This window comes from Parasteatoda tepidariorum, unplaced genomic scaffold (assembly GCF_043381705.1).
Source record: "Parasteatoda tepidariorum isolate YZ-2023 unplaced genomic scaffold, CAS_Ptep_4.0 HiC_scaffold_472, whole genome shotgun sequence".
Classification (NCBI taxonomy): domain Eukaryota; kingdom Metazoa; phylum Arthropoda; class Arachnida; order Araneae; family Theridiidae; genus Parasteatoda; species Parasteatoda tepidariorum.
In genome coordinates, this window is record NW_027261779.1 from 1 (window position 1) to 25,531 (window position 25,531).

The 25,531-nt window shown below is 31.8% G+C and overlaps 2 protein-coding genes across 4 annotated transcripts; one reads left to right on the plus strand and one right to left on the minus strand.

Annotated features, from left to right (window-relative positions):
• Window positions 1-4,450: 4,450 nt before the first annotated feature.
• LOC107456213 (ankyrin-3) lies at window positions 4,451-15,985 on the plus strand. Of its 3 annotated transcripts, none has more exons than XM_016074016.3 (2): window positions 4,451-4,641; window positions 8,737-15,985. In XM_016074016.3, the coding sequence occupies exon 2, from the start codon at window positions 8,965-8,967 to the stop codon at window positions 12,238-12,240; it is 3,276 nt and encodes a 1,091-aa protein (XP_015929502.1). In that variant the 5' UTR covers window positions 4,451-4,641; window positions 8,737-8,964; the 3' UTR covers window positions 12,241-15,985. The 3 variants fall into 3 exon arrangements, with proteins under 3 accessions (XP_015929502.1, XP_015929503.1, XP_071033029.1); XM_016074017.3 differs by lacking the exon at window positions 4,451-4,641 and adding an exon at window positions 4,809-5,495; XM_071176928.1 differs by lacking the exon at window positions 4,451-4,641 and adding an exon at window positions 5,844-6,082.
• A 5,007-nt stretch (window positions 15,986-20,992) lies between these two features.
• LOC122270815 (spidroin-2) lies at window positions 20,993-24,161 on the minus strand (the record flags this gene model as incomplete). Its single annotated transcript, XM_071176927.1, has 4 exons — window positions 20,993-22,212; window positions 22,279-23,246; window positions 23,277-23,951; window positions 24,048-24,161. Coding segments are annotated over 4 exons (2,908 nt in total), but the record flags the coding sequence as incomplete, so codon positions are not given.
• Between the last annotated feature and the right edge of the window lie 1,370 nt (window positions 24,162-25,531).

Here is a 25,531-nt window from a genome sequence, read left to right on the forward strand (position 1 = left end):
ACAATACATATTCATTTTGAAACATAAAAGGATAGCTAACTCTCATAATATATTTCTCTATCTACCAGATTCTTAGTTTATAAAATTTATTTTTAGAATGAATGATTCAAACTACTTATAATATATTTAAACTTCACACACAGAATTACTAAACAACATAATACTTTTCATTAAGTTTCAAATCAATGGATAGTAAATATTAATATTTTACTCTAGCAATCGTTATTACGGAGATACTGAATCAAAATTCAGGAAATCGAGGTACGGGATGACCTCATTAAATTCCACAATTTGAACAGGACGTTCATTCACTTTCTGAAAAAAAAATTTAGCCAGCAAAGAACCGTTAGTTCGGCCACGAGTTGGGCGTCATTTTGTAGGGGAAGTCTTGGTTTATTTGTATTTCTACCAATTCACATAAATAATGAAAGGCCAGAAATAATATAACTCTAAATATTTATTGAAAAGGACAAAACACATAAAAATAAAACAAGGATAAAAAAAATACAAGAATTTGGAAGAGGGGGTTTTGGGCTCGAATTAAACATCCGTACTTAACGGCGGTTCCTGGCAGACTGTCTTAGTTCACCGCCAGAGGCGCTGTAGTGGGGGAAAGAGGAGAGTTCGTTACAACAAGCATATAATGACACTTTACTGAAATTATACATTTAGTTGTTAATTATGTGGTTTTGAACAGTTAAGTACAATTTAAAAACTATTGCCAATAAATAATGTTTCATGGAAATTCAGCCACTTAATAACCCTTTGCATTCTGAGTACAATAAAATGATTAATTTTTCTTACAAGTTTATCTAAAATATACAATGGATTACCAATTTTTAATAACTAACAATTATAAAATAATGTAATTAAAAATAAAAAATTTTTTTTAAATGGTTACTTTTGATGTTACTTCAGAATGATTAGAAAATTTCAAAAATAGGTATATCCTTTCTTAAAATATAAGATATCTTGCCATATTGTACTTTAGTCTTTTCTGTTATTATGCCTTATACTTATTGAAGTAATAAATATTTATCAAATAAGTAACGCCAAGAGAAGCATATTTTATCTTAAAAACCATTTAACACACTACAAAATATTAAAATCATAAAACAAACATCAATTAACAAAATTACCCAACTAAAACTGTATATAAGCCTGTGTACTAGTAAAAACTGAGTATACTTATCATTTGGGAATTCATGTAAAAACCTTGTACAAGCTGTAAATAATAAAAAATTAGGCATGCTACACTTGTAAATAAAAATGCACCCTCTTGCAAAGCACCATACAAAATTGTTAAACATCTAGGCATCCAAAATCCACAGGTTAAATGAACTATTTCTATTAACTGCTAAATAAACTTATATATAATGCAGTATATGTTAATCCACATACAACTTAATACAATATATATCTCTTTTTATGAGGATGTATACAAAAACCATATACATATAAGGTAAAATACTCACCATTATACTTACTAATACACCTATATTATCAGATTCCCAAAAAACTCCACATCAAGAAAGTTGTTTATGGAAATCAAAAGATGCGACTTAGAAGGGGCAATAGAAAGAAAGACTTGATATTAAAATAATAAACAAGTTCCCTCACTAAAGCCCCACTGAGCCATCATGCATCATAGATTATCCTTTAACTGCATAAAGTTTAAGGTAATGCTTGCACAACCTCTGCTTAAGAAATTTTACAGTACTTACATCAGGGATGAGATTAGCCAAAAGGCAAAAAAGCTGAATTTCCACGATAGTAAATTTTACGCAAGCGCAACCCTTTAACAATAAATTCCGGACAGTTTAAGGTAATAAATAATGTGTTGACATAGAATTGTATACTATTATTATATAAATGATTACATTGATACTTAACATTTAGTGAAAATAAAAATTACCAATTGAAAAAATAAAGCTGGAAATTATATTTTTCCTCAGTTCACATAAGAGACAATTATTACTTGAAAAACTACCTGGTTTAGCAAATTAAACCAATGAGAATATACATTAATATTTCATTTCTTTTAATAAATACTGTTATGTGATTTATAGCAAATATATCAGTAATATTACTTTTTAAATTATACAGGGAAAAAAAAACTTTAACAATGGACCGAATCATTATGTTCATGTTATAGTCTAATCTAACTAGAGCCCTTTGAAACATGTCAATAACAGTGAAGTAGAAATATATAGTAACTCCTTAACATACAAAAATTGCCATTTTAGTTAGAAAAATTACATGACAATCAGCAACTGCTTTGATAATTGTTTTTTATTTGATAAGAATTTTGCATTTTATAGCATAAATAACAGCAATTATAAATAAAATTTTGATGATGAGTTAATTAACTCTTTTTCCAAAGAAAAAAAAAAATTTAAATTGAATCCCTTTTTAAGTTATTGCTTTTGTTTCCTATATCTTTTATGTTTGCTATATTTAGTCGTTAGTCCATCTTCAAACATCTTGTGACAAATCCTATTTTTTCTTCTTTGCAAGCACAGAATGTAAGTTTTGAATATATTCCCTTCCAGTTTCTCTGATGTTGTAACACTTACATATACTAATAATCGTCGTTAGAAAAACAGTCACCTTTATAGTAACTAATTTTAAAAAAAAATTACTTCTTACAAGAATCACGATAGTTGATCTTAAAATTGCGTGAATATGAATAACAATTATGGATTTTGAAATCACATGAATATGAAACTAGATATACGATTTTGAAAATGAGAAAATACAAACTGGGATATAGAATTTTTAAAACGCGTAAATACAAATCACGATTCATAATTTTTAGATCGCGTAAATACGAATCATGATGCGTAATTTTTAGATTGCATAAATAAGAATTATGATGCATAATTTTTAGAATGCGTGAATGCGAATCCCAATGCCTTATTTTAAAATCACGTATAAATACGAAAATCAATGTTTGATATTATAAACCGCATGAGCAAATCAAGACATTGAATTTTAAACTTGCGTGAATACGAATCGCTACATAGGTTTTTAAAAAGGCGTAAATACGAATCACAATATCGGATTTTTAAATCTCGTAAATAAGAATCGCAACGTACAATATTCAAATCGCGTGAATAAGAATCGCAACACGCAAATATGAAAAGCTATGTTTGATATTAAAATCGTGTGAATAAGAAACAAGATATTAGCAGATTCTAGGCTTGGGATCTCTAAAAGGCTTGTCAAAAGCAGCGTCACTTGAACTACGAAAATCGGATGTATCTGGAGGGCGGGTAAAAAGTTCGGAAAATCTTATCTGCTGCGTGTAAAAGGGGAAAAAATAGCTAAAATAAGTAAAAATGAGAAAGATTGGTAGCTATCTAGTTTGAATTTTCTGTTTCTCTTTGAAAATCGGTAATTTTCTGAAAAAGCGGAATACTTATAAAAAAAAGTGAAATTTTTAGAAAATCTGAATTTTTGATAAAAAAGCTGAAATTCAAGAGATAAAAGTGAAAAATGCGGAAATCAGCTAAAAAGCGGAAAAATCTCATCTCTGTTACATACATTCTGGTATTTCATCAATTATTGATGGGAAATATACATAATTTGGAATTTTGCACAAGTAAATTCAGTTGAAAATATGCTGCTAAATAAATCAATTAGTAAAAACTACACCAATTATAAAACAATGAATGAATCAAACAACATTTGAAAGATTTAATACGGTGCTCTATTATATTAACTTAATTAAATTTAATTCGATGTGATACCACACAGTTACCACATTCCTACGTAAGCTCAATCATAGTAGTCAATTTTTTTAATCATAAAAAAACAATAGGGATTATAAACACAATACGTCTAAAAATTTCAATAAATTCATCTTAATAAGCATCATAATTTAAGTATCTACATACGGATATATAATCTTAAAGAAAAGTAATTATAACGTCAATGTACCACCATTTACAATTAATAACCTTTTAATTGACACCTTTAAATACCATATAATTTTCTTTTACTATAGTTTCTACACACATAAAAGAATTAGAAGAACAGTTCAGAAATTTTTTATTGATTATTGTTTATATATGCAACAGAATAAACTATCGAATCTTTAAAATAATACTCTTTTATTGACAGACATTTCTTATTATATCAAAGATAAAATAGGAAAACAAATGTTTCTAAGCCTAACTCAGTAACGTGGAAATCTTTAACTACTTTATCACAGATAATTAGAATTATAAAATGTCGTAAACGTTTAAAAATACATTAATGCAATATTATAAACAGGAAAAAATTATTTTAAACAATTAACTTACTTTATTTACTGAATCAAAAATAAAGAGCTAAAATTACAATAGCAATAAAAGCTACACTTGATTACACCTGTAAGCAACAAACTATGTATACCTCCGCGCAATTTCTTCAACAGGGTTACTTTTCGAAATTATTTGGTGAAAATTAAATTCTAGCCAAGCATTTCAAGCGCATGCGCAGTTGCTCAGCCGGTTGTGCTACAAACATACACTAACCCCTATGCCCTACCCAGCCACTCCCTTTCCGCGATTGGAAGGGGGGTGTCAAACACGATGCGAGGATGATAACTACATGTAACCGATTCGACTTCTAATAAACCTATGGAGTTAAAACTTGGTAATTGATTTAATTATAGCATGTTCCTTTAACTCATACTAGCTCTTGTACAAAATATTTTTTTTTAATAAAAATCCAAAAAATCAAGTTTCCTTTAATTTAAAAAATGGTTTTTATTTTTCAATTTATTTAAGCTAGAACGGTTGTAAGAAGAACATATTTGACTGCCTTTTAATAATGTTTTCACATCATTAATTATAATATTTGTACTTTTGAAATAATAAATAATTTAAAATAATAATTTTTATTACTTTTATCATACGCGTAAGAGGTCATAGTATTTTTTTCGCCCAATTTCAAATTTAATGATAATTAAGTTATAAAAATGCATCGACTCATTCCGCAGTATTTGCATTTAAATAATATAGTGCGCATGCTAAAATCCTGTAAAAAATTCAGAATCATAAGGCAAATTTTAGGAAAGTTTTAGAAAGTAAAAAAAACTATAAAGTGCGTCAAGCAAAAAATGGACCAACCTTAAGTACTTTTGATCTAATGATCGGATCTGCACGTTATAGGACTCAGTTTTAATGGTTTGAGAGCGTAACCTTAAATATTCTAAATATTTAGTGCAGACGATATTTCAAGGAGCGAAATCAGACACAAAAACGAACTTTCTCTGAATAAACATACCTTTTATGACTGATTCTAATTTCTGACCCCCAAAACATAGGGAATAGCTGCAATCTGCGAAATATGGTTCCAGTAGTTTGGTCAGAAGAATAGTCCCCTTAATTTTAATTTTTGCAAATTTTACCATATCTTGAAAACATTTTAAGCCAATTAAAAAGTTTATGCACACAATTAGGAAATTCAATGATGAAAAGATAATTCCAGGCAAAACATAAATTTTAGTATGTATTACATATTGTTTTTAATTTTTTATATTTAATAATAGGCGAAAAAATTTTGAGTTATATGGCATGCAATTTTTTTACATTATTTTGAAGAATGTAATTTTAATAGTTATTGTAAAATTATAATAATCTTAAGATTGTAAGAATGTAACGTAGAAAATTTGAATGTAATAATGCAATGTACTAAATTTGAGCAAAATCTGTCGAATAGTTCATGAGCAATTGAATTTTAAAATTGTCATTTCTTTTAAAATTTGATTTCTACGAGATATTTGACCGATTTTGCTCAGATTTTGTGAATAACATGCATTGAAAATTTTAATAATTTTCAATTATTCAACGAACGATTTTATTTTTGGCTAATTGTGAAAAAAATACTTTAAAGTTCTATCGTCAACAGAAAGGAAATTTCCTAGATATTCAAATAACATATAAGCATCAAAAAAAAGCATGCACGAGAAAAAGTTTAGATTTTACTGGAAAAACCACTTCCTTTTTTCCAAAAAACTCTCAAAACTTTATAAATAATGCACATAGAGAAATGTATTTTTGTCAGTGTATTCGGAATTGCGTGAAAATTCAATGTAAGTAAAAATATATTTCACAACCTTTGCCAATGTTTGGTTAATGTGATGCCTTAAAATTGTATTGCGAAATCTAATAATTAAGTTTAATTCATAGAAAATTATTTACGACTGCATTATAAGATACACTAAAGCAATTTATCTGCTTAAAACACAATCATGTTATATGAAAAAACAAGTTTCCTTAAACTAATTTAAATGTATTCCCTAAAATAATTTAAATGCTTAACAATGACTTAAATTTATATTTTCTATTATTATTATCATTATTATTATGATTGAATGCATAGGAATTTTTCTGCACTCAAGTAAAATAATTGGGAAGCTTAAATCAGATATAAATCATATATATAAANCTATATATATATATATATATATCATTAAGAATAAATAAGCGTCAAGTGCCAATCAACATTCTTATTGATTTTTTTCTTTTCTTTTTAGAAATAAAACTAAACTGTTTATTTTACTAGTGTTTTGATTAATAAAAGTATGAGATCCTTAATAACATCGAAAATAGTTTCATATATGGTCTGAATTAATAAATATTTGCACAAAACAAACTATGTTTAATTTTTATTTTATTTCAAGACCTAGAGTTATACAAAAGTATGAATGTTTTGCTAATTTTAAATTATAATATCCACTAACAAACAACATTCAGTACCCAAAACATTTTAATTCTTAAATACTACTTCTTTTATTACGTAATTAAGAAGCATATTATAAAAACAGCAAAAACGAATATCAAAAAATAAAAGACAAACAACACTTACTCTGCTCTTAGCTACTACTTGATAAATGTATTTGTGGGGATTTAATTATCGACTATGTCAACCTTCATCTATCAAAAGGTACCTCGTGATGGATTCAAGTTAACAAGTCTTATATACTATTGATTTGGTATTTAATATTTGTAGTGGTAGTTACGCCACATTACTCCCCTTCCAGAATTGTATCTGTGATAGAATTCGATGAACAATTACCACTAGTTGATTAATGCTGTTTAATTTTTGCTCATTATATATTTTTTTTATTTTTTTTTCTTCCAAGCATTTCGCTTGTTATTTTTTTTTTATAGCTTTTCGCTATTTTTTCCCATCAATTTTTTATAGCCTTTCGCTATTATTATTTTTTTTTCTAGCATTTCTCTCATAATTATTTATTAACCGGGAGACTTTATTTACTTCACCGGATTTCTTCCTATTCTTTTTTTTTTTTTTTTTNTTTTTTTTTTTTTTTTTTTTTTTTTTTTTTTTTTTTTTTTTTTTTTTTTTTGAGCAGTATATTTTTTTTTTTAAGCAAATCAACTGTTTAATGTGGATTCATCCATCAATATTGACAATTTCTTATCACGTCCGGGTCACCAATGTGGGGATTTAATTATCGACTATGTCAACCTTCATCTATCAAAAGGTACCTCGTGATGGATTCAAGTTAACAAGTCTTATATACTATTGATTTGGTATTTAATATTTGTAGTGGTAGTTACGCCACATATTAACTCATTTTTTCGGAATTTGTAAACTAAAACTTTAGGCTCATTTTTATAATTACTTTTACATTTCGGTACAATACATGTATATGGCATGCTAAAAAATTATTGGATAATAGATATAAAGAATTGCCTAACGAACGGTTGAATGAAGCTGTTGTTCATTGATGAATGACAATTATTTAAAATAGGCGGCTACTAATTAAAAAAAACCTACTATTTGTGACGTCACAAAAAGACCTTGATGATATCAACAGCCTTATTTCTCGGTAGCTAAGAGTAGACTTTGTTTTCTCCGACATTGAATTTTAAACATCTGGGGGCCTTTTACTACTTCCGACTTTTTACTTACTTACTAAGGGCCTTTGACTACTTCCGACTTTAAAAAAACATGTTTTAAAATTTGTCTCAGGTAACTCCATGATATTTAGAACACATTTAATTAGTTTATTTTACTTTTAATTAATTTTAGAAAATTCGTAAAACGCTGCTGGATTTTTTATACTTTTTTTAAGGATATTAATAAAAAGAGAATATAGGTATATTAATTTTCGAAATAAATACACTAACCTCAATGTAAAAATAATTTTAAAAACTTAATGTCTATAATCATTCTCTTAGCGCAACTATAAAAGTGGTATTTAGGCGTATCTATGTAGCTATGAGCAACAAAATGAAAGCACTTTCTGTGCCACCTATTGGAAAACTGTGGATTTAACGTTTAATTTTTGAAAATGGCAAAAAATAGAATGACAAAGTTGTAAAATTATAAAATAAACTTGCAGAACTTACGTTTTGTAAAACAAATACAAAAGTTATCGTTTCATTACGTCACGATGTAGAAAATTCCATTCATAAAAAATAGTATTTTAAATATTCTTTTATAAAATTAATCTTCACAAAGTGTCTATTTGTTTAAAATTGATTAAATTCTATAACTTTGCGATTCATTTTCAACATACCTCGTATCGTTTTCGAGATAAAAAAACTAACTCAACTGTTTCCTTCTAAATTATAGCCTAAGAAAAAAAATTAAGAGAGCTATCACATCATTTTGTGAACACCCTGCATTAAAAATCATTTACTGTAATGTTGCAAAAATAATGTTAAAAATGGATTGATTAATGTATTTCTAATTTAGTTCTTATTCTATTTTCAGAGAAAGGAATGTAGTGAATGAATAATAAAAGAAAACAGACACTTCTGTCCAGAATTACAGGAAACTACTTGCATTTTTACATATTTTCGCCTAAAATTAGCATAAAGAAAAACATTTTCATGGAGACTGATTTGTAATTTCAAAATGGCAACTTGGTATGCACTTTTAAAATAAACTTACAAACCAAAAGTAAAACTAGTTATTACAGTTACATTGCCAGATATAAGTATGGAGAATAAACGAAAAATGAGTGTAGCAGTTTCAGAAGATATTAATTATGTGATCAAACAAGGAAAACTTGAGGACTTTGAGAATTTGATAAAAAATGGAATGGATTGTAATGCTGTAGTTTCTGACGACATTTGTAAGAAAATAATACACACCGCTGCCGAATGTGGCCGCTGCGATGTACTTGAATATCTCCTAAAAAATAAAATAAATGTTAATGAAACAAACAAAAACGGATGGACGCCATTACATTATGCAGCAAAAGGTGGACACTTAGAAGCACTTAAACATCTAATTGAAAATGGTGCGGATATTAATGCTGCCAGCTTTACTGGTGGAGCAAAATATTATCATATCGCTGCTGGAAATGGACAGAGAAATATTTTAGAACACTTTTTTAATGCTGGTGGCTTAGTCAATGAAATTGATAAAGACGGATGGACAATAATGCACTATGCAGCTAATGGAGGTAAATTGGATATCATTGAATACCTTATGGACAATGGCGCTAACATTTACTCTGGAAGTTTCGACGATGGTAGGAAACCTCTACATGTTGCAGCCGGTAACGGTCACGAAACAATTGTAATGTTTTTCATAAATGAAGGCATGAATATTGATGAGACAGACGATAAAGGTTGGACATCGTTGCATCACGCTGCAAAAGAGGGAATGCTAAAAGTTGTTCAGCTGCTTTTAAAACATAAAGCCAATATTCATGCTGCAACAAAGGCTGGAGGCAAAGCCATTCACTTTTCCGCAAAAGAAGGTCACAAAGACCTGCTAGAGTTACTTTTATGTAATGGAGCTAGTGTTGAAGACCGTGATGCTAAACACGCCTGGACGCCTTTGCACTATGCTGCAGGAAGGAGACAATTAGATATTATTAATTACCTAATTGCAAAAAAGGCAAACATTTATGCTAGATCAAATACTGGGATGTCATGTTTGCATTATGCTGCTGAAAAAGGTCATGTTGATGCCGCAGAGATTTTTCTTCAGCAAGGTCTACGAGTTGATGACACAGATGAAGATAACTGGACTCCTTTACACTTTGCTGCAATGGAAGGTCACGTAAAAATGATCGAATTTTTATTGGATAAGGGTGCCAGCATGAGTTATCACTGTAAAGATGGCCTTATAGCTTTCCATGCGGCAGCACAAAATAACCGAAAGCAAGTGATAGAATTTTTTATAAGTAAAGGAGTTAGCACAAATGAAAAAAATGCTAAATCTGGTTTGACTGCATTGCACTATGCTGCATCACAAGGTTTTGTAGACATTATTAAGTTTCTTTTGGATAAAAATGCTGACATTCACGCGTCATCTAGGGATGGACAAAAGGCTATTCATTCAGCAGCACAAAGTGGCCAGATAAAAGCTGTAGAGTTTTTCCTTTTGAAGGGGATAGACGTTGATGAACGTACGGAACGAAACTGGACTGTTCTTCATTCATGTGTGAAGGCAGGGCAGCTAGAAATGGTTGAGTTTTTAATTAAAAACAGTGCAAATTTGCGTGCAAAGACTATTGAAGGTAATAATGTTCTGCATTTAGCGGCAAAATTTGGCCGTAAAAACATTGTAGAATATTTTCTAAACAAAGAACTTGATTTAAATGAGCGAAATACAAAAGGTTGGACACCAATGCATTATGCTGCCTATAATGGTTCCGTAGAAATTGTTAATATCCTTTTAAACAAAGGTGCTTTATGTGATGAGAATTTCGGCAGAGTGGCTAAACCTCTGCATGTTTCAGTATTTCAAGGTCACATAAATGCTGTTAAAGCATTTGTTGAATTTGGAATAGATCCTAATTCATGTGAGCCAGGTGGAAATACACCATTACATATCGCTGCAGAAAAGAACCAACTTGAGATTGTAAAATATCTTATTGAAAAAGGTGCAAATATTAATATCAAAAATTCAAAAGGAGAGAAGCCAATCCATATTGCTGCAAAAGACGGTAAAAACGCTATTATTGAATATTTGCTTGAAAACGGAGTTTATATCGATGATACAAATGATGATGATTGGACACTTCTTCACTATGCTGTTAGCAATCTTCATTTTGATCTAGTTGAATACTTAATCAACAAAGGAGCGAATATTAGAACCCAAACTAATGTTGGTGTTTCACCTCTATGTTTAGCCGCTTTATATCGCCCACTTAGAAACATTTACCGACACGTTTTCCATGATGAAGATGATTTTTATGAGCTAAATTATCAAAATAAATGTGCTCATCAAAAAATATTAGATTTCTTAATTCAAAAAGATGGACTTATCAACGATGCTAATTCTGATGGACAGACGCCATTACATTACGCTGTCTATGAAGCGAGTGGGGAAAAAGTACACCACATCGTTGAAATGCTTGTAGATGCAGGTGCTAAACCCGATATTCAAAACAAGTATGGAAAGACTCCTTTACACTTTGCTGTTGAAGACGAAAATTTAACTGCAATTAAAAAAATGTTAAAAGCAAAACCTAATTTAGACCTATGCGACACTAATGGCTATACTCCGTTGCACATAGCTTGCGAGAATCAAAACACAGAAATTATACTACTTCTTTTGGAAGCTGGAGCTAGATCTGATATCAAAGACAACGATGGTAGGACAATTCTCTTTTACTGTCTCAATGATTTCATGAATTTTGATTGTGAACATGATGAGGAAAATCATAATCAAGATTATATTAAAATTCTAGGAAAAATTTCTACATTTACTGATATTGATGATAAGGAAAAGAAGTCTGCTGTACACTTAGCAATCGAGAATGATTGCGAATTTGAGTTTTTGAAATTTGTTTTAAATTTCCAGAAAGACTTAAATGTCATGGACATTAATGGTAACACACCTTTAAATTATTTGATTCAGGAAAAAGCGATTTTCAAGGGTGACAAGTGCACTGAGTCTATAAAGTTGCTTATTTCGAATGGCGCGTATTTCAAACCTATTGACTGCCGGATAATAACGGACAACCTTCATCTGAAAGATATTCTTTTCACTGATGTACAACTGTGTACAAGCTCTTTTTTAAATAGGTTAAATAACGAAGACTTGCCAAAACTGCATAGTTCACCTTTATCTGCTAGACTTCCACCAATTGACAAATTGAAATTAAATGTTTCTCGGCTAAAAACCGTAGAAAAATGTATCCAGAATGAAATACTAAATAAGGGTTACTGTGATGTATACAAAATAATGTCTCCTTCCCTTTTTCTTTTATCATTAGCAAGTCTTGTAAATTATTGTAATTTGTCAAAACAATAATTATCTTGACTTCAAACAATAATCCTTACAAGAGTATTAACAGACATTCACCAGATTTTGTATATCATAAGAATTTATGTATATCATATTAAATACTGTCAATTATGTTGAAAAAATTTACATTAAGTGTGCTCTAAGAAATTTCAGATCAAATCGCAGAAAAAAAACATCGACACTCAGGGTGCCTGTACTTTTTACCATAAAATCCATTTTTACCAAAACATGTCTCAGAAACCGTAATTTTTACAGAAATAATTACCGTAAAATCACTCACTCACTCTAATTATATCAATATTAATGTAAAAATTACGATGCAATATTTATCCGTAAAAATGAACTTTGCGGAAAAATTAATATTACGGCTGTTGGAAGCTAAGTACCGGTATTTTATACCGTACTTTGATCCGGAATTTTTTACAGTGTAGAGTGTATTTTTACAGTATAAAGTTAAACATTTGGTGAAATTTTGTTCTGTTTGGGGATGAATATCATATGCTTTTTTTTTTCCTAATTTAAGTTTTCATTAATAAAAACCTGCTTTAAGATTGAAAAATATTTCTTCCATATATTTAAATAGGGAAAATAATTGCATTCACTCTGAACATTTTCTCTTTTTTTAACTTTTAATTTGGTTTAAATTTGATTTAAACACATTTAAGTGAAAAGTCAAATGTTTTGGTCACTTAATACTTTATATAATACTTTTATAATTTATGATGAAGTTAATTTTTCTTTAAATAATATGTTAAATACATAAAGAATAAATATAATCCTTTCCTAAATTTTTATTGAATATTTAAGTGTAACGTTGGGTTTACTTCAATTATTAAAAACCCTCACTTTCTTTGTTTATGAAAATCATTTCATGATATTTTTAAAAACTCCAGATACTTTTACGGCAATAGGGCATACCGCTAACTAAACTAGATGAATTAAATTTTGCACCTATCGATATCTCAAAATGAACAAATATGGACTTGGCACACAATTCAGAAAAGGCTTTCAACAGCGGGTGTGAAAATCGATAAAATATCAGAAGCGAATCATCATTTAACAATAATAGTTGATACTATTCAATGTTTCTAAATTCAATTACCAGTTATATTTTTGAAATTGTTAATGATCCGCGAACCGAATTTTTCTTTCTCTTACAAATGGAATATTTGCATTTTCATGGAATTCATCATTATATTGTTTTAAAATATACGATACAGCAATAGCCAGGTACACTTTAACTAACGATCAATTATTTAAATTAAAGCGAAATTTGAACACTTTTCAATTGCTACGTGTTTCGAAAAATTTCCCAGCCATTCTATTCTCTTAAAAATTTATTTTCAGTGCTATATCATTTCTTTTGTCCAGAAATTAAACTGAATTATGCATATGAATGACTATTAACTGTTAAAATTTTTATGCAGATATTCATAAAATTTATAGAAATTTTGTATTCTACAATTACAATTTATTTCACAATTTTTTTTTTAAACTTTAAAATTATTTTAATTGATTTCGTAAAAATTGTCATTGAATATTGTTTTAACTGCTGATAATATAAATGTTTCATAAATTGCAATTTTTTTTCAATTGTTTATAATCGTTTGGTATTATATTGATGATTTACAACTAAAAAAATTTGCAAAAAACTATTTAAAATCACTGTTTATTATTATTCGGTAAAAACCACGAATCTTTTAAAAATGTATATATAATTTCTTACGCTTTATTATTTCTGAATTATTAGTTATTTCAGAATTATTTTTACCATTTTTCAGAATTTTTGATACAAAATGACTTCAAAAATATGAAGTCTAAAATATAAAAAGATAGTATAGAATTCAGCACATTTAAGAATGTTCAACTGTGCTCCAAATTCATATATGTAGAATATAAATATCAGGTTTTGTTGATAACAATGTATGGAAACATAGAAATTTCGTTTCTCGTGTATTTTTTGTCATAAAATTGGTATTTTAACCCTCTTGGTGGCGCTTACTTGAAATAGTTTTACTCTTAGATGGGCAAACATATTTAAAGGAGTTCCCCCTGAAATGGGCAACGGTCAGACAAAAGGAATGCCTCCCCCCTTTTCTTCCGTTTGCTGTTAAGGGAATTATTTACGCTCTATGTGGTCAGCTTTTGGATGGGAGGGTCAGCCAAGGAAATGACAGTTTGATGGATGAATTTCGTTTTCTAGTTCACTTTTCAACTATCTTTTTTGAATCCTCCTGCAATTCAATGTTTGTTTTTAGAATGTTTTAATATTTTTACAATTTATATTTAAAAGACATGACTGTATGGTCCTCGCCCTTCTCATTGATGAAGATTGTTAGGCAAATTTTATTCCAGTTTAAGACAAAAATAAAAAATTAATTAATAAAAAATTATAATATGAATCTTGAAATAAAAAAAAAAATAAAGTTGAAAATAATTTGTAGTTTAAGTTTCTTTCTTTTTTATTATTAAATTTACATTGATTTAGTGCTTATCATCACTATGCATATTGTTTATAACTACTTTTAAGATCCTTTAATTTTCTATAATATTTAATTTTGCAGAGTGGCAATCTTTTTCTTTTATTTAATCTAAACCATGATCATTATCTTCTTTTCAAGTTATATATTCTCTGATTTGGAAAGTATATAATTTTAAATATAATTTTAACAACAATATTCAAAATGTAGTCACTTGTAATTTTGATTCGTGTTAGTTTAGCTCTCTAATTTTTATAAAATTAATGCTTTTTAACTCCTTATGTATCAAATAAATTTCATTATAGTTTATAAATAGTAATTCCATGCAGAAACTGGAAATTTTACACTAACTGAGTAATTACCATTATTATTTGCCTCATTACATTTTGAAAAGTTCCAGTCAACTATCATTATTTTTAAAGAAATGACATGGCTTGATAGCCTTTGATAAAATACTTAACTATTGAAGTCTGAATAAATCTTTGTAAATTTTTGCCCTATAAAATTTTATTCTTCCATTAAGGATTAGTAAACTGAAGTAGTATTTGAAGTAGCAACTGAAGAAGCACATTTGTAGCTTTTCTTAGAGAGAAAATATAGTTAAATTTTTTCTTCCTATTTCTCTGCTGCTTGATCTTTATCGATAATTTTTCCAAAAATTTTGGTTTTATAACGCATACGCCATCAATTAAACAGAATTGTTTATTTTTATTTATATATTTATTTTAGTTGACATTTTCCTTATACAGTTGCCCCACTTAATTGCATAACTGATATTTGAATAACCCGCTTGCTTAAAGTAGTAGAAATTTTGAGAACCAAGATATATTGTATAGAAAAAATATTTAAATTTCCCCCGGGCAACTATTTAAGATTTTTTATTATCGCATAGAAACCTACCTAAAAGGAAAAAAATTTGCTCATTTAAAGTATTTTTTCGCTGCTCGGAGTGTATATATATATATATTAAATGCCATTATATTCCACTTATATGGCAAAAGCTGCTTTTCTCTCGCTATTTCTGAGGAAAAAGCATAAAATAACTGATATGATATGTTTTAAATCAAATTGTTATGAATCAACTTGTTTTAACTAAGCTGATATTTTTGAACTGATGCTTATAAACTGATATGTTTGAATATATGAAATAATATGTTTTAAATAAATATTGTTGGTAAAGTTTTGATATAAGTTTTTAAATTTTTAATAATTATTTTTGCAATCTCATTTCGAAAGCAATATAAATGGTTTATTAAAATATGCAAACTTTATTGTGTTCTTTTTAATCTCATTTCCGTAGAATTTTCATGGTTTTGTAAATTGGTAATAGTTTATTGCTAATAAAGGAAAATAGTTTTCTTATTCGATACTTAAATCAGAATTTTGGCATTTTGGAACATTTTCTTATTTGGCAGTCTTCAAATTAGTAAGTTCTCAAATAACATTTTATTTTTTTAAGCCAGCTTTCAAATTCTTGTAAAGAATAAATTAGAAAGTTTAAAGACCAATTGGATGAATTTTATAAAGTTATATAAACATTTTCCTTGCTAAACTTTATCACATTTCAAATTGAAATTTATTTCAGGAAAAATGAAATAAGGAAAGAGACATTTGAACAAAATAAGAAGGAACAAAAAAAGAAGGAAAAAAAATTTGTTTTAGTAATAAATAAAACGGACCTATAATAAACAAACGTAAATGAAAAAAAATACAAAGATCATAGTCTACATTAATGAATTTATATCCTTGAAATGATTCCATTTTTTGTAATTTCTTCATAATTATTTATATATCCAGTCTCTATCCATATCAGCAAACGTCATAGAAAAAAATTACAGATTGATCCAAACTGCGATCAAAATTTTTTTTTCCAATTTCTTGCATAGTCATAGATCCTTTGAACACACCAAGTTTAAAAATATGTAACCCTACTGAACAGAATTTTAACCTAATTTTCAGTCTAATAATATGACCAGGTTTAGAATTTCAATCAGGAAAACTGAATATTTCAATCAAACTTCATATTTTGTGATTTAATTTAAAATCATATATTTTAGTTTTTTAAAAAATCACTTTTTAATAAGAAAGTATTCTCAGAATAAAACAATTTTCTACTCATAATGTTAAAAAAAAATTAAATGAGCACTCCTATGTTTATGTTTAAATTCTCTATATTTTTGTGTAAAATTTCTATTTCCTTTTTTTACATATTCAAATTTTTTGGAAGCTCACTAGAGTAAGAGCATGATCGTAGTCTTACTTCTAACTCCTTGCACGAATTTTCTTTCACAAAATATTTTTCAAATCTGATAAATTGAAATATATTCAGCAATAACGAAATCCAAATTAGTATTAAAAGTCTAAAGTTAAGATAACCAAAAAATTTCTTATTAGCTCTTGAGAATTTTTTTAAAATAGAAATGATTTTAAAGTGGTAATTAATTTGATATAAAATAACGCATTAAAGAAAATCTTTTGTTCAAGCTACCATTCATAAATTTCTGGTAAGAGCTTTATAAAAACAGCTTTAAAATCCTTCAATTCTAAAATCAAAAACTGTTTTCATTAAATAGAACAATTTTATGATGACTGATTAGTTCAATATAATTATATACTCAGTAAACACGAATATACACGAACTGCATTGATTCTGATACCCCTATTAAAATTTAAAGTTTATAAGTTAGTAAAATAATTATTCTGAAATAAGAATAGAAATCAGATTGAGAAGTTGTGGACAAATTATATTGAATTGAGTTAGGAATTTGTGATCTAGAAAAAGGAAAAAACAAACATTATTTAAGAAATCACGACTTCATGAAAATCCAACACCAATAAGAGATAATTGATTTAAAAGTTTTTGCAACATAAAATATTTGCACTAGACAATCTTTTTACCAATTAAATATAGAGTGAAAAAATTCATTGTTACAAAATCTATTTTAGACTTTGAGAATGGTCTATATTCAGCTTTTGGGAGTCTTGAAAGAGAGTATATACTCGCTTTATTTACACTACTTCAAAGTTTTATATTAAATCTACTTTTACTAGATGACATGACCATTTTAGTTATTTTATTAGTAAACTTATTAGAGAAAAAAAAAGAGGTGGTATATTTCATTTTGCGCTTTATTTTGAAGCAATAATACATTTGAACTGAAGGAAACTGAAGATATCCTGGGGTCAACACTGTGTACTAAGTGTTAGTTTTCAAAGAATGAAAGCAAATGTTGTAAGAAATTTCTTGAAGAAGAATTCTTTCTAAGATTACAATAGGTATATTCAATGCATGGGGAAATGGAAGATTGGCGTTTTGAAAGAGTGATATTTCCTTCTCTGCAAGGGGTCATTTCCTGTATCGCAGCCCAGTAGTTGCTAATTGTGTGGAATTCCAAGCTTTGTACATTTCTGGAAAAAAGATAAATCACTCTCTGAATCCTTGACACTCAGTTTTTAAACCTAGTCTTTAAATTTCTCTCTTCTCCGCCTGTCCTCTTACAAGAAAACATTTCTGGAGAAAAATTATTGCATAATAGTTTGCAATGAGAAACGTATTTATATATGTAATTTGAAAAAGGAGGGATAGAACAGAACTTCACTAACAGTAAACAAATTAAAACCAAACATTTAATTTATTGTCCAAAATTATAAAGTAGTGCATAAAAATAAAATACCTTCACAGTAAAATAAAATTTGAAAATAAAATGTCCTTTAAAGATCATCTTTCTATGTAATAGAAAAGCAATAAGAAATAAATCTTATCAGTTGAATCTGCTAATATACCTTTTTGAATAATATACTTTTAGATTTATTGTCAAGGCTCATCTTGAAGAATTCGTGTTCAAAATTGCANTTTATTTACACTACTTCAAAGTTTTATATAAAATCTACTTTTACTAGATGACATGACCATTTTAGTTATTTTGTTAGTAAACTTATTAGAGAAAAAAAAAGAGGTGGCATATTTCATTTTGCGCTTTCTTTTGAAGCAATAATACATTCGAACTGAAGGAAACTGAAGATATCCTGTGGTCAACACTGTGTACTAAGTGTTAGTTTTCAAAGAATGAAAGCAAATGTTGCAAGAAATTTCTTGAAGAAGAATTCTTTCTAAGATTACAATAGGTGTATTCAATGCATGGGGAAATGGAGGATTGGCGTTTTGAAAGAGTGATATTTCCTTCTCTGCAAGGGGTCATTTCCTGTATCGCAGCCCAGTAGTTGCTAATTGTGTGGAATTCCAAGCTTTGTACATTTCTGGAAAAAAGATAAATCACTCTCTGAATCCTTGACATTCTGTTTTTAAACCTAGTCTTTAAATTTCTCTCTTCTCTGCAGGTCCTCTTACAAGAAAACATTTCTGGAGAAAAATTATTGCATAATAATTTGCAATGAGAAACGTATTTATATATGTAATTTGAAAAAGGAGGGATAGAACACAACTTAACTAACAGTAAACAAATTAAAACCAAACATTTAATTTATTGTCCAAAATTATAAAGTAGTGCATAAAAATTAAATAACCACAACCAAGATTGCAGGACCATCATATTTGATATTTTTGAAACAAATGCTTTGTTATTAAATTTCTACGACAGTTAATTCATAAGTAAAAAAATTAAACATTTTTTGAACCGTTCGAATTGTTATCTTAGCATATATTCATTTCGCTAAATTATCTAGCCAAAATAATTTTCTTTAATTTCTCAAATATTAATTTTTGAAAAATTTTTTTTTACGCCTTACTAAATAAATATTAGATTGTTTGGAACTTAAAACTTTTAATTAAAATTAAACCTGAAAAGATATTTAATCTCGTTGGTTTCTTTGTAGTTATAAGATTTTTGATTTTGCAAAAAATGTTTTGAATATGCAAGTTATTTCTTAAAAAAATTCAATAACTGTTTTTCGTATTCTGTTTTTTCAAGATTTTATTTCTGTATAAATTTCAGACGCGATAATTAAAAGGAAATGCTTAAAACATCAAGAAAAAAAAAACGAATTTTATTTATTCGCTCTTTATTTATTTATTTATTATTATTATTTTTTTTTTTGCATTTCCTTCTTTGCTTGAAAATTTTTAAAATAATGTGAAGAAAATAATGACTCTGATTAAAATAATGTTTGCAAAGTAAAATTTTAACATTTCAAAATTAGTGAACTTGAAAAATAAGTAAGGTGTACTTTCTGGCAGTTGGAAAGAAATAAAATAAGTCAAAATCTAAACTAAGTTAAAATCTCCTTCAATTAAGTTCACAAAATAAAATTCAGTTAATGAATATTATCAAAATATCGAATTTACAGTACTTATAACGAAACTGCAGAACATTATTAATAGAGATATTCAAAAATTTATTCAAAATAAACAAATATTCAAAAATTTAAAAGTAATTTGCTATAATATATTCTCCCCCCCATTTTTCTAATTTTACCATGAAGAACTTCAATTTAAAAAAAAATAATAATAATAAAAATTAAACAGCAATGAAAGCAACGAAATGTTTGATTTGGTATTAGCAAAAGAAAAAAAAATTGAAATAAATAAATAAAATAAAATAAAACTTTAAATTAATTTTTCCACTTCACCAAAACCTTTTCTAATCAGTACCTTTTAACTACTAATGTACTATGAACTCTAAAATAGACTCACAACTCCTCTGTTATAGTGATTTATGATGACAGCTATCCCCACCTCTCAATTAGTACCCAGTCGGCGGTCGTAGGGGAAGGAAAAAAAATACCAGCGAAAAACTCGGGCGCGCCGCTAAAGAGGCAGATAGGCAATCCGAGTTATTCCGGGCTTGCCGCTTTGCGTGTAGAAATGATTCCGAGTTATTACGGGTCCGCCGCCAGGAGGGTTAGTACTTATTTAGTAGAGGAAGGGTCTAGTAATTCTTCGCTTCATTGTTCCTAAATTTATATAAAACCTAACTATCTGAAAAATTAAAACCTTTTTGAATAATTTGAAACAAAAAAAATCCTGATAAAATACTAAACATTTATGTGATCAGTTGTGTGGGGATTTAAAGGAAAGCAAAACCAGTGATTCCTTAATTTATTGCAAATGTCCCTTACCTGGTCCTTTCATCAAGTCTATTGTAGCAGTATTTGCTTTTTAGTTACGAGCATGATTTCGTTAGTGTTTCTTTACTCTGATTTATTGATTCTTCACTTATTTTTTAATTCACCCCATTCGAAGAACGGACTTTCAGCTAGCATATATTCATAATTTCAAAACTTACATTTGATTTGTGCATAAAAACACAAATAGGAGACAATTTCAAATGCAAAATTTTATTTCAAAGTTTTAAAATAACATTTTTTATAATATATATTGCTTTAGAATTTCAACCATAAAGTTGGTTTACAGCTTGTGAAACCATTGAAGATGTTTGACCTGAAGCACCATAGTTAACATTTCCAATATTAGCAGATCCGAGAACATGCAACAAAGCAGATACCAATTCAAGAAGAGCTTGAAGAAGGACTTCGCATTGAGAAGCACCAGGATTGGATGATTGCACTTGAGAAACAACGCTTCCTAATGTGCTAGATAGTCTAGAAACATTAACTGGTCCTCCAGAAGCTAACCTAGATGCAACGGAAGAAATTCTGGAAGTAGAGGCAGGAGAAGAAATAGCTGCCGCTGCTGACGCTGCTGCTGATGCACCGGGAGCAGATCCTCCTGGTCCATATCCTCCTGGGCCAGCACGGCCGGGACCGGATCCTCGAGGTCCATAACCTCCGGGACCTGATCCTCCTGGGCCTGAACCACCAGCTGCAGCTGCTGCTGCTGAAGCACCACCTGGTCCTGATCCTCCTGGTCCTGATCCACCAGGTCCATAACCTCCAGGGCCAGAACTTTCAGGTCCATACCCTCCTGGGCCGGAACTTCCAGGTCCATATCCTCCTGGGCCAGAGCTGTATTCAACTATTTCTTCATAACCACCTTGGCCTCCTCCACCACCACCTGCTGCAGAAGCTGCTGCGGCTGCTGAAGCTGCTCCTGGTCCTGATCCTCCTGGTCCACAACCACCGGGCCCATATCCACCTGGACCTGCACCACCGGGTCCATATCCTCCTGGGCCAGCGCCACCGGGTCCATATCCTTCAGGGCCAGCACCTCCGGGGCCTGAACCACCAGCTGCTGCTGCTGCAGCTGCTGCTGCTGCAGCTGCTGCTGAAGATCCTCCGGGTCCTGATCCTCCAGGTCCATATCCTCCGGGACCTGATCCTCCTGGGCCTGAACCACCAGCTGCAGCTGTAGCTGCTGCTGCAGATGCTCCACCGGGTCCTGATCCTCCTGGTCCATAACCACCTGGTCCTGATCCTTCTGGTCCATAACCTCCGGGTCCATATCCTCCAGGGCCTGCACCACCTGGTCCATATCCTCCAGGGCCAGCACCTCCGGGACCTGATCCTCCAGGGCCTGAGCCACCAGCTGCTGCTGCAGCTGCTGCTGAAGCACCACCGGGTCCTGATCCTCCTGGTCCATATCCTCCGGGACCTGATCCTCCTGGACCTGAACCACCGGCTGCAGCTGCAGCTGCTGCTGCTGAAGCACCACCGGGTCCTGATCCTCCTGGTCCATAACCACCGGGTCCATATCCTCCTGGGCCTGCACCACCGGGTTCATATCCTCCAGGGCCAGCACCTCCGGGTCCATATCCTCCTGGGCCAGAGCTGTATTCAACTATTTCATCATATCCACCTTGGCCTCTTCCACCACCACCTGCTGCAGAAGCTGCTGCGGCTGCTCCTGGTCCTGAACCTCCTGGTCCATAACCACCGGGTCCATATCCTCCTGGTCCTGCCCCACCGGGACCATATCCTCCTGGGCTAGAGCCTCCGGGTCCATATCCTCCAGGGCCAGCTCCTCCGGGACCTGAACCACCAGCTGCTGCTGCAGCTGCTGCTGAAGCACCACCGGGTCCTGATCCTCCAGGTCCATATCCTCCGGGACCTGATCCTCCTGGGCCTGAACCACCAGATGCTGCTGCAGCAGCTGCTGCTGCAGCACCACCGGGTCCTGATTCTCCAGGTCCATATCCTCCGGGTCCTGATCCTCCTGGTCCATAACCACCGGGTCCATATCCTCCTGGGCCTGCACCACCGGGTCCATATCCTCCAGGGCCAGCACCTCCGGGACCTGAACCACCAGCTGCTGCTGCTGCAGCTGCTGCTGAAGCACCACCGGGTCCTGATCCTCCAGGTCCATATCCTCCGGGACCAGAACTTGCAGGTCCATACCCTCCTGGGCCAGAACTTCCAGGTCCATATCCTCCTGGGCCAGAGCTGTATTCAACTATTTCTTCATATCCACCTTGGCCTCCTCCACCACCACCTGCTGCAGAAGCTGCTGCGGCTGCTCCTGGTCCTGAACCTCCTGGTCCATAACCACCGGGTCCATATCCTCCTGGTCCTGCCCCACCGGGACCATATCCTCCTGGGCCAGAGCCTCCGGGTCCATATCCTCCGGGACCTGATCCTCCTGGGCCTGAACCACCAGCTGCTGCTGCTGCTGAAGCACCACCGGGTCCTGATTCTCCGGATCCATATCCTCCGGGTCCTGATCCTCCTGGTCCATAGCCACCGGGTCCATATCCTCCTGGGCCTGCACCACCGGGACCATATCCTCCAGGGCAAGAACCTCCGGGACCTGAACCACCAGCTGCTGCTGCAGCTGCTGCTGAAGCACCACAGGGTCCTGATCCACCTGGACCATAACCTCCTGGGCCAGAGCTTGCAGGTCCATACCCTCCTGGGCCAGAACTTCCAGGTCCATATCCTCCTGGGCCGGAGCTGTATTCAACTATTTCTTCATAACCACCTTGGCCTCCTCCACCACCACCTGCTGCAGAAGCTGCTGCAGCTGCTGAAGCTGCTCCTGATCCTCCTGGTCCATAACCACCGGGACCATATCCTCCTGGGCCTGCACCACCGGGTCCATATCCTCCAGGGCCAGCACCTCCGGGACCTGAACCACCAGCTGCTGCTGCTGCAGCTGCTGCTGAAGCACCACCGGGTCCTGATCCACCAGGTCCATAACCTCCTGGGCCAGAACTTGCAGGTCCATACCCTCCTGGGCCCGAACTTCCAGGTCCATATCCTCCTGGGAGAGAGCTGTATTCAACTATTTCTTCATAACCACCTTGGCCTCCTCCTCCTCCACCTGCTGCAGAAGCTGCTGCAGCTGCTGAAGCGGCTCCTGGTCCTGATCCTCCAGGTCCATAACCACCGGGACCTGATCCTCCTGGGCCTGAACCACCGGCTGCGGCTGCAGCTGCTGCTGCTGAAGCACCACCGGGTCCTGATCCTCCTGGTCCATAACCGCCGGGTCCATATCCTCCTGGGCCTGCACCTCCGGGTCCATATCCTCCAGGGCCAGCACCACCGGGACCAGATCCTCCAGGGCCTGAACCACCTGCTGATTTAGTGTGTAAGATTCTATCAAGAAAAGTTAGTTGTAGGTTTTAAATATATTAAGCATTATTTTTTTATTATTTATATATTGAGTTGTATTATGTTAGAATAAAAATCTAGTAGAATAAACGTTTGTACTTAATTTCACCTATCTCATAATGTTAAAAGAAATTTAAGCACTCAATCCAAAAAAAATTTTTTTTTGCTTTTACTTTAAGTGATTGCGCTTATAATTGATTAAAATGAAATTAAAAAAAAGTCTATTTTATTGTAAGAAGATTCATTGGCAAGAGAATTGATTATAAATTAAACAATTTTTTCCAAGGTATATATTTTAAAGGTTTTTTGACTTATTTTTTCTTTCCTTCATGAAAAATTCAAAATAATAATTTAAGATTGAAAGAAATTGTAATGTTTGACTTCTACTTTAAATGTTTTACTTTACAGCTTTTGTCAAACATCTACTGGTATCTAAGGAATTCAATATAACAGTCAGATCAATTTTTTATCAATCAAAAACTCTCACATTATTCAAATTTGAATAATTGGAAATTTTTCAAAGTTGAATGTCTAATTCACTCTCCTGGATTCGAATTTTAAGTTTCTATTTATATAATATACCTAATTAAGAAAAAGATCACATATTTACAGTAGTTATCAGCTCTATTTTTCATAAATTGATGTAAATGTTACGTGTAGCATTCAAAGCAAGTTTAATTTTACGAATTTTTAAAATTTGTGTTCATTAATTTCGTTTTAACGTACATATCTTATATCTTTACTAATGAAAGCTGTATGAACCGTTTTCGTTCACAATGCTTTAAGCGTACAGTTTAATTCATTTATTGAAAATTAACAAGTCTTTAATCATAGAAAAATCCACCTGAACAGAACTTTTTTGTTGCCACAATTGACTCAGTCATGCTTCCGTTTCCTGTTCTCTCCCCACCCACCACTCTACCGATTGAAGAAGTTTGTTTACATTGAGCCAGAGGTGCGAGTGTGATGTTATAAAAGTTTGAGTTTGGTAAGTTTATAACTTATGCTTATTTCTTATTTTTATATTTATTCCTAATTAACTATGGCGTCTTTCGTATTAATACATTTTCATGTGTTGATAAATTATTACTGTTACGAATGGTATAAAAATGTTTAAGCGAGGGAGTACTTAAATTTCTGTTGTAGTTGTATCATTCATGTCTTAGTTTGATCATAGTTTTGTATGAGGTTTTTAATGTGGCGATTGGTATGAATAAGAAATCATTCTTTTTTGAATAAACCAATTTGCTTTTTTGTTTATCATAGTTTATAATCAAGAGCTTTCNGTTGAGATCTTTCGATCACATGATCTGTCATTTACGTAAACAGTGACGCAAATTCCACCTACTGGAACA